The following is a 13026-nucleotide window of genomic DNA, read 5'->3' as shown; positions in this document are numbered from 1 at the left end:
ACAAGAACACCAGCTGTACCCAAGTTCAGTGTGGAATGCCTAAATCATCAACTTGGCCATACATCATCCCGCTGAGGGCCACAGTGCTACTTATTCCACTTCACTTCTCATATCCAACTCACAGAACATAGTCTCCCCCTGCTGTTTAAAAATTGTTGTAATGACAAACACACACACACACACACACATAGTAAACACTGCCAACCCACTAGAACAAACACTTAAAAATGTTCTTCAAGAAATCAAGAGGTGGGGCGGCAGGTAGTGTTTAGAGCGTTGGGCCAGTAACCGAAAGTTGCTAGATCGAATCTCTGAGCTGACAAGGTACAAATCTGTTCCTAGGCCGTCATTGTAAATAATAATGTGTTCTTCAAATGACTTGCCTATTTCAGTAAAAGGTTCGAGAAAAAAAAGAAAAAAAAGATCCTGTTGTAATTCAGCCAGATATCGTCATTAATAATCTAAGCAGCACAAGAGAGAGCGCCTCGCCCAACATAATGAATAATACTGTTGTGGTTACTGCTTTGACAACATTGTTGTACATACAGTTGAAGACCGAAGTTTACATACACCTTAGCCAAAAACATTTAAACTCAGTTTTTCACAATTCCTGACATTTAATCAAGGGCAAAAATTCCCTGTCTTAGGTCAGTTAGGATCACCACTTTATTTTAAGAATGTGAAATGTCAGAATAATAGTAGAGAGAATGATTTATTTCAGCTTTTATTTCTTTCATCACATTCCCAGTGGGTCAGAAGTTTACATACACTCAATTAGTATTTGGTAGCATTGCCTTTTAAATTGTTTAAATTGGGTCAAACGTTTCAGGTAGCCTTCCACAAGCTTCACACAATAAGTTAGGTGAATTTTGGCTCATTCCTCCTGACAGAGCTGGTGTAACTGAGTCAGGTTTGTAGGCTTCCTTGCTCGTACACACATTTTCAGTTCTGCCCACAAATTTTCTATAGGATTGAGGTCAGTGCTTTGTGATGGCCACTCCAATACCTTGATTTAGTTGTCCTTAAGCCATTTTGCCACAACTTTGGAAGTATGCTTGGGGTCATTGTCCATTTGGAAGACCCATTTGTGACCAAGCTTTAACTTCCTGACTGATGTCTTGAGATGTTGCTTCAATATATCCACATAATTTTCCTTACTCATGATGCCATTTATTTTGTGAAGTGTACCAGTCCCTCCTGCAGCAAAGCACCCACACAACATGATGCTGCCACCCCCGTGCTTCACGGTTAGGATGGTGTTCTTCAGCTTGCAAGCCTCCCCCTTTTCCTCCAAACATAACAATGTTCATCATGGCCAAACAGTTATATTTTTGTTTCATCAGACCAGAGGACATTTCTCCCAAAAAGTACGATCTTTGTCCCCATGTGCAGTTGTAAACCGTAGTCTGGCTTTTTTATGGCGGTTTTGGAGCAGTGGCTTCTTCCTTGATAAGCGGTCTTTCAGGTTATGTCGATATAGGACTCATTTTACTGTGGATATAGATACTTTTTGTTTCCTCCAGCATCTCACAAGGTCCTTTGCTGTTATTCTGGGATTGATTTGCACTTTTCGCACCAAAGTACATTCATCTCTAGGAGACAGAACACGTCTCCTTCCTGGGCGGTATGATGGCTACGTGGTCCCATGGTGTTTATACTTAAGTACTATTGTGTGTACAGATGAACGTGGTACCTTCAGGCATTTGGAAATTGCTCACAAGGATGAACCAGACTTATGGAGGTCTACAATTTTTTCTGAGGTCTTGACTGATTTCTTTTGATTTTCCCATGATGTCAAGCAAAGAGGCAGTTTGAAGGTAGGCCTTGAAATACATCCACAGGTACACCTCCAATTGACTCAAATTATGTCAATTAGCCTATCAGACGCTTCTAAAGCAATGACATAATTTTCTGGAATTTTCCAAGCTGTTTAAAGGCACAGTCAACTTAGTGTATGTAAACTTCTGACCCACTGGAATTGTGATATCTGTCTGTAAACAATTGTCATGCACAAAGTAGATGTCCTAACCGACTTGCCAAAACTATAATTTGTTAATTAGAAATTTGTGGAGTGGTTTAAAAATGAGTTTTAATGACTCCAACCTAAGTGTATGTAAACTTCAGACTTCAACTGCATATCAGTGCTGTAACATTGTGTTATTCAAACAGCATATGTTTGCCAAAACTGTTACCGGAGGTGGTTCACAGGTGAATCTAAATAAAGCAGATACTGTCACTTCCTCTCTGGGACTCGACACTGCAGGGGAAGCTAGCCTACTACCAAACTCCAACTCTCTGTCCTTAGAGACGGTCCTGCACTCAACTCAAGTACTCTACTGATACTGTCACTTCCTCTCTGGGACTCGACACTGCAGGGGAAGCTAGCCTACTACCAAACTCCAACTCTCTGTCCTTAGAGACGGTCCTGCACTCAACTCAAGTACTCTACTGCATAGTGACAGCTGTGACAGGGTCACATCCACATGCACCCACAACCACAGAGAGACACAGACACGCTGAAACACACACCCACACTCTCCTCTTTCTCACTCTCTCACCTTGCGTTGGCCAGCCATCTTGCGCAGGAAGCTGAAGGTGCGTCCCAAAGGGCTTCCCGTCTTCTCCCCCCTCTCCTCCCCGGGGGGAGCACCCCTCAGTCCCTCCGTCCTTCTCTCCTCCCTCCGCCTCTCTCTCTCTTCGCCCAGCCGCTGCCTCTCTTCTTGCCCCCACAGCTCACCAAGCTCTGTATCCACACTGAGAAAGAGGTGAAGAGAAACATCCTTCCATAAGACGGAGTTTGCATTCAGCCTAGCTTAGAGGAAAAGGTGTGTTACTATGGGGATGTGAGTCAAAAAGCAGTCAGTCACAGATGAGATCATGTGCTCTATAGGGTTGTTAGTGAACACAGGTTATCAGGAAGAGAGAGAGACAACTCACCTCTGTGTGGAACCCCCAAATACAGAGCCCAGGGAAGACTCTGTGAGAGAGAGAGAGAGAGAGAGAGAGAGAGAGAGAGAGAGAGAGAGAGAGAGAGAGAGAGAGAGAGAGAGAGACAGACAGACAGACAGACAGACAGACAGACAGACAGACAGACAGACAGACAGACAAAGAGAGAGACAGAGAGAGAGAGAGACAGACAAAGAGAGAGAGAGAGAGACAGACAAAGAGAGCGAAAGTGAAAGACAGATAGATACAGAGAGGAAGAGAGAGGCAGAAAGCAGAAACAAACTTAGTCATCCCATTACCTCAAAACCGTCCCTCCATACATGCATGCATACATACATACATACATACATACATACATACATACATACATAGACCTAAGATCCCAGATAGATTGAAGTGCATCGCCTGATAAGTGACAAACCTCTCTCTCTGCTCTGCAGGTTCTTGGCAAACACGTTTAATCCAAACGATGGCTGTGACCAAGAGTTAACAAATGCATGAAGAAAGACAAGGACGAAACAACACGAGACAGTTGATTTAACACCATCAAGGCGTGATTAAAACGATCTCTGCTGATGCCGTGGAATGAAAGGATGAATAGTGAACATGCAAAAGGTGAAATTGAGAGAGCGAGTGAGGAGATAGGAGAGCCTGAGAACACAGCGCTTTCTGTTCCGTGGCTAACGACGGCAGCAGCAGCCCCCAGTGAGAACAAACACAGGAAGAAGACTTCCGCATAGCTGCACACAGATAGGAACACACACACACAGACACACACTATCTGCCCTTCAAACAGTCAGGAGAGTCTCCACACACTCACAAATGAAGAGTCCTACTGTCCTACCTTGGTAGTGGCATTGGGAGATGGAATTGGAGTTTGAGTAGGAGCGATGGCAAGGCTGATGACGATGATGCTGGTGGTTTTGTGAGTGTGTGTAGGGGTGTGTGTGAGGTGTCGGAGAGTGTGTATCAGTGTTTGTGTGGGTTGGAGGGTGGAGGTTGGCTTTGGGTAGCTGGCGCAGACTGGGACTGGCACACAGGGAGGGAGCGGAGGCACTGAAGCCCTGCAGCTGAGACGACTGCTCCTAACACACCACAGACAAGAGACAAGGGCCACAGTGTGTCAGGGAGAGAGAGAGATAGAGAGAGGAAGAGATAGAGGGGAGAGAGCAAGAGAGAGGAAGAGATAGAGGGGAGAGAGCAAGAGAGAGAGGAGGGAGAGATAGAGAGAGGAAGAGATAGAGGGGAGAGAGCATGAGAGAGAGGAGGGAGAGATAGAGAGAGGAAGAGATAGAGGGGAGAGAGCATGAGAGAGAGGAGGGAGAGATAGAGAGTGTATGACTTGAGTGTATAAACGGCTCTTTCCATAATAAAGAAAGACAAGAGCATCAGTGAGAGGCTGTGTGTATTTGCAACAAAATAACCCAAGACGTGCTTGCCACTGCTTGCAGGAGACATGTGTGCATGTGACTGTGTGTGTGTGTTACTGTCTGTGCTCTAAATAAGGTTACTTTATCTCAAGTCTTCCATCTTCATTCATGTTAGCAAATTATATTTATCACACACTCAAACACGTGCGCACACACACACATATGATGCTTCAATCCCATCAGTCTGGACTTAGCTTCACCTCCAATGGGGAGAAGACCGGGGTCTGGCAGCCCGCCTCCTCCTCCGTGAGTGACAGCAGGGAGCCCAGCTCTTGGCCAAAAGAGGTGATGGGGGCTCGGCGAGGGTCCCGCCCCCCTCTGCTGGATCCCTCCAGGGCTCCAAGGAGCACCCGCTCCATCTCTTCTGGGTCAAAACCCTCCAGACTCACACTGGGGGAGAGAGGGAAAGAGGGAGGGAGGGGGAGAGAGAGGGTAGTGTCACAGTAGAGTAGTTGAGTAGAGAGGAGGGGAGTAGAGGTCTAGTTGAGAAAACAGCAGTCAGTCATCCTGCTTGTGTGTGTGTGTGTGTGTGTGTGTGTGTGTGTGTGTGTGTGTGTGTGTGTGTGTGTGTGTGTGTGTGTGTGTGTAGCTTAGTGATTTCACTCTCTTCTTGTTTTTGAGAGTACTTTGTGTTGATGACCTGACTTTATTCGCTGGCGGCTGCACTTATACTTCTGCTTTGTCTCCCTCCCCCTCTCCTTCTTTCTCTCCAAAAGATTGTTAAAATCCATTTGCATGTCAGATGTCAGGAAAAAGACAATGGAAACCAAATTGTAGCCTGTGTCTGTAAAATGTACACTGTCACTTAGAAATGTCCTTTTTTATTTTTTTTAAATAACATCAAATTGATCAGAAATACAGACATTGTTAATGTTGTAAATAACTATTGATTTTTAATGGTATATCTACATAGGCGTACAGAGACCCATTATCAGCAACCATCACTCCTGTGTTCCAATGCCATGCTGTGTTAGCTAATCCAAGTTTATCATTTTAAAAGGCTAATTGATCATGAGAAAACCCTTGGCCCAGCTGAAACGGTCCTGCTTAAAGAAGCAATAAAACTGGCGGAATGACAGGAGTAAAAACAATCAAAAAACAAGGACATTTCGAAGTGACCCCAAACTTTTGAACGGTAGTGTATATAGGTTCAGAACCTTTGTTAAACAGCACAGTTACAAATATAAGGCAAATAGAACTGGATGGTGTTCAGAAATAGATGGGAGGGGTAGAGGAAAGAAGAGGAAAGAAAGGAGTAAAAACAATCAAAAGATAACTATTGTAAAATTGATTGCATCCATAACATTTATATAGTATGTATAAGCGGGAAGTAGAAGTCTAAGTGTTGTTGTTCATTCGTTTACTCCAATTTGGGGAGGGGTGGAAGGGTTAGTGAATTTATTTATTTATTTTTATGAAAAATTTTAAAATTTAAACCAACATCTTGGATAAATGGGTGGAAAAAAGAACGATAGATAACGGATAGATAAAGACAGAGAGAGAGGGGGACAAGCTACAGGAAAAGAGAAAGAACATTGCCATGCTCAGTGAATTAAAAGCAGAAGAGATGAGCAAATAAGAGAGTAGGAGAGGGCCAGCTAAAACAGCACTGATAAGAACACCAGCAGTTAGAGCAGGAATGCCAGAGATAACAACAGCATTGACTATATGTGTGGGAAGTTATATACTGGTAGCACTGGTCTTAGATCAGCCAATCCCTAAAACAAATATTAGAACATAGCAAGCATACTCCTACACAGTTCACTCCCAGATTCCCGCAGCCCTCCAGGAACATGGGTGAGTTGCAAGCTGTGCATTTACCACAAATCACTATCTCACTCTCAAATAAAATCTAAATCCAATTTTGTTTGTCACATGCGCCAAATACAACTGGTGTAGACTTTACCGTGAAATACTTGTTTGCGAGCCCTTCCCAACAATGCAGTTTAAAGGTACGAGTTATTTGAGGTAAATATGTACATGAAGGCAGGGTAAAATTACTAGTTATCGGGATAGATAATAATACCAGTAAAATAAAGAGGAGAGTAGCAGTAGCAAATTATGTGTGTAAAAGTGTGTGTGTGTGTGTGAGCTTGTGTGTGTGTGTGTAGTATATGTGAATGTGTGTGGGAGTGTCAATTTAGTGTGTGTGCGTAACTGATGTCCAGAAGTGATTGGCGGTCATATGTAATAATAGTATGAACTTTCTGTACAAAAAAGGTCAAGATAAACACTTTGAAAGTCACTATATAGCAAAGTTGAGTTGGAACTCGTAAGATGTCGCCCTTCTCTGTAGGCACCATCTTGTCAGCCTTTACCCTCAACACTGATGTGACGTCAGCCTTGGGTTTCCCCGCCCTAATGATAAAGGTTAGGATTTGCGAAAGGTAAGCTGATCCTAGATCTGTGTCTACGAGCAACTTGTAGTCTTGTACCTAAAGCGGGTGATTGACCACTGGACTAGTAAGTATTGGTCGTTAGTGCGCCCCCTACCTGCGTTGCTGGTACTGTGGGGGGCAGCCATACATCATGACTCCAGGCTGCCAGCTGTGCCTGCGGAGGTGGTCCAGAGTGTGTGTGAGACAGGAGGAGGGGGTGGTCCGACGTAGTGTGACCCCTCCAGAGGAGGGAGAGGAGGGAGGGGAGGGGCAAGGGGAGGAGGGTGGGGGGGCCGGACAGGGGACGCAGTGTCCTCCCAGATATGACGGGGAGCCTGGGAGACGAGGGGAGTGAGGAGGTGTGGCGATCATCTGGCAGACAGGGGGAGGAAGGGTGAGGGAGAGGAAGGGTGAGAGGGAGAGAAAGAGGAAGGGTGCGAGAGAATGGACAGATGTTATGTAAAGGCCTTTATTCATACTTTCACTGCAATTCATTATTTACAAAATACACCTCATGGCAGCTACAGAATCAACTATTAGATTATAATGACAATTTAGTACATGCTAGATTTTGAGGAGGAGTTCAAAAGTTCAAGTTGCTCCTAAATTGTTTACTCATTCTAGGTGGTTTGTATGTTGGGCTTGTTATGCTGTCATGGAAACAAGATGAGGTCATGTCAAAGCAAAAAGATACCGCAACTAGCGCACTTCAGAGAAAAGGTGAAAGCACAAATGCAACCACATCCTGTTTCAACCTTCTGTATTTTACAAGAACAATGTGAAAAGTTTGATTCATAGATGCCACACTCTCATTGACATCACTGTCCTAAACACCTAGAATGAGATGAAGAAGGATAAAGACCTGAAGAATCATTAATATGATCTGCATTGGGAACCAAATGAACAGCAGTGTGTCAAATGCCTGGAATTGTTGCCTACTTCCTGGTCTGTTTCTTCTTTATTCTATCTGAGCATAAACAAATACAAGATGGCATCCATACCATATGTATGAGAGTAGGACTGTGCTCAGAGCCCATTGAATAATGTAGTCACAGCAACCTCTAAAAGGTGATGTCTTGTCAAGGTCATCGACATCACAATCTATAGGCCTCCTTTTGACGACAGAAAATTGAAACATTTAAAAATGAAATCCTTACCGGGTGGTGTGTGTGTGTGTGTTGCATGCCAAGAGACAAGAAAGTAGTAGGGAGGTGGTATACTTAATGAATTCCTTCAACTATGTGTAGTATATCATGCTTCATGTAATGAGGTTTAGATAACACTGATACAGACTCCAGCCCTGCATGGTACAGTACCGAACCACACCCCAACACCAGTGGTGTAAAGTACTGTAAAGTACTTTTTGGGGTATCTGTACTTTACTATTTATATTTTTGACAACTTGTACTTTTACTTCACTACATTCCTAAAGAAAATATTGTACATTTTACTCCATGCATTTTCCTTGACACCCCAAACTACTGGTTACAATTTGAATGCTTAGCAGGACAGGAAAATGGTCCAATTCAAACACTTATCAAGAGAACATTCCTGGTCATTCCTCCTGCCTCTAATCTGATGGACTCACTAAACACAAACGTTTCATTTGTAAATGATGTCTGAGTGTTGGAGCGTGCCCATGGCTATCATTAAATACAAAAAAATACAAAATAAATTGTGACTTCTGGTTTGGTAAATTTTGGGAATTTGATTTGGGAATTTGAAACTATTTATACTTAAGTATATTTTAGCAATTACATTTACTTTTGGAACTTAAGTACATTTAAAACCCAATACTTTTAGACTTTTACTCAAGTAGTATTTTACTGGGTGACTTTTTACTTTTAGTCAAGTATGACAATTGAGTACTTTTTCACCACTGCCCCACACTGAGGACCACCCTCAATGACACACTCACGTGAGGGTGAATGTTTCATGATTAACGACTCATGGTGGAATTGTAACAACATACAACAACTCAAGTCAACAACTACTGCGATTACTATTATTTGACCATGCTGGTCATTTATGAACATTTGAACATCTTGGCCATGTTCTGTTATAATCTCCACCCGGCACAGTCAGAAGAGGACTGGCCACCCCTCATAGCTTGGTTCCTCTCTAGGTTTCTTCCCAGGTTTTGGCCTTTCTAGGGAGTTTTTCCTAGCCACCGTGCTTCTACACCTTCATTGCTTGCTGTTTGGGGTTTTAGGCTGGGTTTCTGTACAGCACTTTGAGATATCAGCTGATGTAAGAAGAGCTATATAAATAAACTTGATTTCTCTGTGGCCGATTTGAGTAAGGCATTTAAACGTGTTAACCCTCGCAAGGCTGCCAGCCCAGATGACATCCCTAGCCGCGTCAACACCATAGTACCCTCCAAGTTCATCATTAAGTTTGGAGGCCCAGGGTCTGAACTCCACCCTGTGCAATTGGGTCCTGGACTTCCTGACGGGACACCCCCAGGTGGTGAAGGTAGGAAACAACATCTCCACTTCGCTGATCCTCAACACTGTGGCCCCACAAGGATGCATGCTCAGCCCCCTCCTGTACTACCTGTTCACCCATGACTACGTGGCCATGCAACTTCAATTATCAAGTTTGCAGATGACACAACAGTAGTAGGCTTGACTACCAACAATGACAAGACAGCCTACAGGGAGGAGGTGAGGACATTCGGAGTGTGGTGTCAGGAAAACAACCTCTCACTTAACATCAACAAAACAAAGGAGATGATCATGGACTTCAGGAAACAGCAGAGGGAGCACCCCCCTATCCACACCGACGGGACAGCAGTGGAGAAGGTGGAACGTTAACTTCCTTGGCGTACACATCACGGACAAACTGAAATGGTCCAACCACACAGATAGTGTGGTGGAGAAGCCGCAACAGCGCCTCTTCAACCTCAGGAGGCTGAAGAAATTTGGCTTGAGCATGAGTTGAGAGACTGAAAACAAGAGTGATTAAATATACATGTGCCATGAAGTGATTGAGTGCATTAACAGACAGGTGCCTCCCTCTGCATGGGCTAAAGGTAGGTAACAATGTCACTGTACCTCTGTGCGATGACTGGAAGTCTGTGGATATCTGCTTTAAGACATGAGGACTGAAATGAATGACTGGCCTTCTACTGTCTCTCCCCTCTCCATGTACCATCTCTCTCCTTCCCTCCCCCTTAGATCTCTACTCCCCTTCCTCCATTGTTCACATTCCCCATCTCTAACCATAGACAGGACTCTGTCCAGGAATGTAAACAGTTGGAGGTGAAACAACAGGCATGTCAAGTTTCTTTCTAAAGAACGTGTCATCCGCTCTTCAAGCCCTCAAACATGTACAGTTGAAGTCGGAAGTTTACATACACCGTAGCCAACTAAATTTAAACTCAGTTTTTCACAATTCCTGACATTTAATCATAGTAACAATTCGCTGTCTTAGGTCAGTTAGAATCACCACTTTATTTTAAGAATGTGAAATGTCAGAATAATAGTAGAGAGAATGATTTATTTCAGATTTGATTTCTTTCATCACATTCCCAGTGGGTCAGAAGTTTACATACACTCAATTGGTATTTGGTAGCATCGCATTTAAATTGTTTAACTTGGGTCAAGCATTTTGTGTAGCCTTCCACAAGCGTCCACAATAAGTTAGGTGAATGTTGGCCCATTCCTCCTGACAGAGCTAACTCAGTCAGGTTTGTAGGCCTCTTTGCTCACACAAGCTTTTTCAGTTCTGCCCACAAATTTTCTATTGGATTGAGGTTAAGGCTTTGTGATGGCCACTCCAATACCTTGACTTTGTTGTCCTTAAGCCATTTTGCCACAACTTTGGAAGTATGCTTGGGGTCATTGTCCATTTGGAAGACCCATTTGCGACCAAGCTTTAACTTCCTGCCTGACTGATGTCTTGAGATGTTGCTTAAATATTTCCACGTAATTTTCCTACCTCATGTTGCCATCTATTTTGTGAAGTCCACCAGTGCCTCCTGTAGCAAAGCACCCCCACAACATGATGCTGCCACCCCCGTGCTTCACAGTAGGGATGGTGTTCTTCGGCTTGCAACCCTCACCCTTTTCCCTCTAAACATTACCATGGTCATTATGGCCAAACAGTTATATTTTTGTTTCATCAGACCAGAGGACATTTCTCCAAAAAGTACGATCTTTGTCCCCATGTGCAGTTGCAAACCGTAGTCTGGCTTTTTTATGGCGGTTTTGGAGCAGTGGCTTCTTCCTTGCTGAGCGGCCTCTCAGGTTATGTCGATATAGGGCTCGTTTTACTCTGGATGTAGATACTTTTGTACCCGTTTCCTCCAGCATCTTCACAAGGTCCTTAGCTGTTGTTCTGGGATTGATTTGCACTTTTCGCACCAAAGTACGTTCATTTCTAGGAGACAGAATGTGTCTCCTTCCTGAGCGTTATGACAGCTGCGTGGTCCCATGCTGTTTATACTTGTGTACTATTGTTTGTACGGGATACCGTCAGGCGTTTGGAAATTGCTCCCAAGGATTAACCAGACTTGTGGAGGTCTACAATTCTTTCTGAGGTCTTAGCTGATTTCTTTAGATTTTCCCATGATGTCAAGCAGAGGTAGGCCTTGAAATACATCCACAGGTACACCTCCAATTGACTCAAATGATGTCAATTAGCCTATCAGGAACTTCTAAAGCCATGACATCAATTTCTGAAATTTTCCAAGCTGTTTAAAGGCACAGTCAACTTAGTGTATGTAAACCTCTGACCCACTGGAATTGTGATATAGTGAATTTTAAGTGAAATAATCTGTCTGTAAACAATTGTTGGAAAAATTACTTTCGTCATGCACAAAGTAGATGTCCTAACCGACTTGCCAAAACGATAGTTTTTTAACAAGAAATTTGTGGAGTGGTTGAAAAACGAATTTTAATGACTCCAACCTAAGTGTATGTAAACCTCCGACTTCAACTGTCTCTTCATCCAGCTTTACATTCAGGGTGCTCTAATGCACTCCAATGTTCTTACACAGTTGCTTCACATGCACAATGTGTTGTACTACCCAGCATCCTTTGAAGTCATTGTATCAATGACTTATCTGCCTAATTAAAAAGGTTAAGCTTATTAACTGGAGTTACATAGGCCTATTGGGACCATACGTACAACCATGCTGAAAATGTTTGTGACCTTCTGTCCATATAACCATATATATATCTTGAGCTTTCCTGTTGGCCCTGTTCCTCTTTTCGCTGTCCTTTTTTTAAACTTCAAACATTTGTGGCTCATGAAGAAAGCTCCCATCCCCAACATCCCATCCATCAGTGCCATCAATTGGGACATTTTTATGACTCCTGTGACCCACCTAATACTTAACTTGAAAGTATGCAAACACACTTGATATACCTCTGATATATGTCTACCTTTAATCATTACCTAAGTTCTTACAGACCAACCAGGCATGAGTTTGAGTCATGAAGTCCTTTGGGAAGGATGGGGAGAAACACGTCATGTTTCTGTCAATGTTAAGACAACTTGAATTAACCAAACTACATTGTCCCAGTTCATTTGTTCTTTAAAATATATTTCAGTCAATATGAGATGTTTAAAAACAATGCTTCCCTGGTTATACGGTAAATACAGTAGGCTGTACTGATAGATGCTGTAAATACAGATGTGTCGTCGTACTGATAGATGTTATCATGTCTGATAATGGTGTCATTTGAATATTTAAATTGTGTCAAATGAACCATGGTGATGAAATAAATAGAATTTCCAACCCATTTTAGAAAAGTATGGTCCCCTTGGTAGGCTGCTACAAAATTATTGGAGAACCTGGCTAGATGCCTTAAATGTCCCATGACTAAATAAACTAGGCCACACATTGAAAATACACTGAACAAAACATGTAAAGTGTTGGTTCCATGAGCTGAAATAACAGATCCCAGAAACGTTCCATATGCACAAAAAGCATATTTCTCTAAAATGTTGTTCACAATTTTGTTTACATCCCTTTCAGTGAGCATTTATTCTGCCAAGATAATCAATCCACCTGGCAGATGTGGCATATCAAGATGCTGATTAAACAGCATGAACATTACACCTTGTGCTGGGGACAATAAAAGGCCACTCTAAAATGTGCAGTTTTATCACACAACACAATAAGTTTTTAGGGAGCACGCAATTGGCATGCTGACTGTAGGACTGTCCACCCAAGCTGTTGACAGACAATTGAATGTTCATTTCTCTACCATACGTCGCCTCCAACATTGTTTTAGAGAATTTGGCAGTAAGTCCAACTGCTG

General features: G+C 43.0%; 1 protein-coding gene across 4 annotated transcripts in view; it reads right to left on the bottom strand.

Moving 5' to 3' along the window:
- The window catches only part of arhgef2b (rho/rac guanine nucleotide exchange factor (GEF) 2b), a 54307-nt gene that overhangs the window by 40161 nt on the left and 1120 nt on the right, over positions 1 to 13026 (bottom strand). Inside the window, exons 3-7 of one of the 4 annotated variants that reach the window (XM_031788777.1) lie at positions 6870 to 7126; positions 4577 to 4766; positions 3791 to 4031; positions 2938 to 2977; positions 2559 to 2754 (exon numbers count right to left, since the gene is read on the bottom strand). In XM_031788777.1, coding sequence (XP_031644637.1) covers positions 2559 to 2754; positions 2938 to 2977; positions 3791 to 4031; positions 4577 to 4766; positions 6870 to 7126 — 924 coding nt within the window. Of the gene's footprint in view, positions 1 to 2558; positions 2755 to 2937; positions 2978 to 3367; positions 3718 to 3790; positions 4032 to 4576; positions 4767 to 6869; positions 8114 to 13026 lie in introns of those variants that run through there. The other 3 variants (XM_031788771.1, XM_031788768.1, XM_031788789.1) reach the window with 3 other exon arrangements.

The sequence above is a fragment of the Oncorhynchus kisutch genome, linkage group LG2 (assembly GCF_002021735.2).
Source record: "Oncorhynchus kisutch isolate 150728-3 linkage group LG2, Okis_V2, whole genome shotgun sequence".
NCBI classification, from domain to species: domain Eukaryota; kingdom Metazoa; phylum Chordata; class Actinopteri; order Salmoniformes; family Salmonidae; genus Oncorhynchus; species Oncorhynchus kisutch.
Note: the sequence above shows the minus strand (reverse complement) of the source record. Positions and strands in the feature narration are given on the sequence as shown.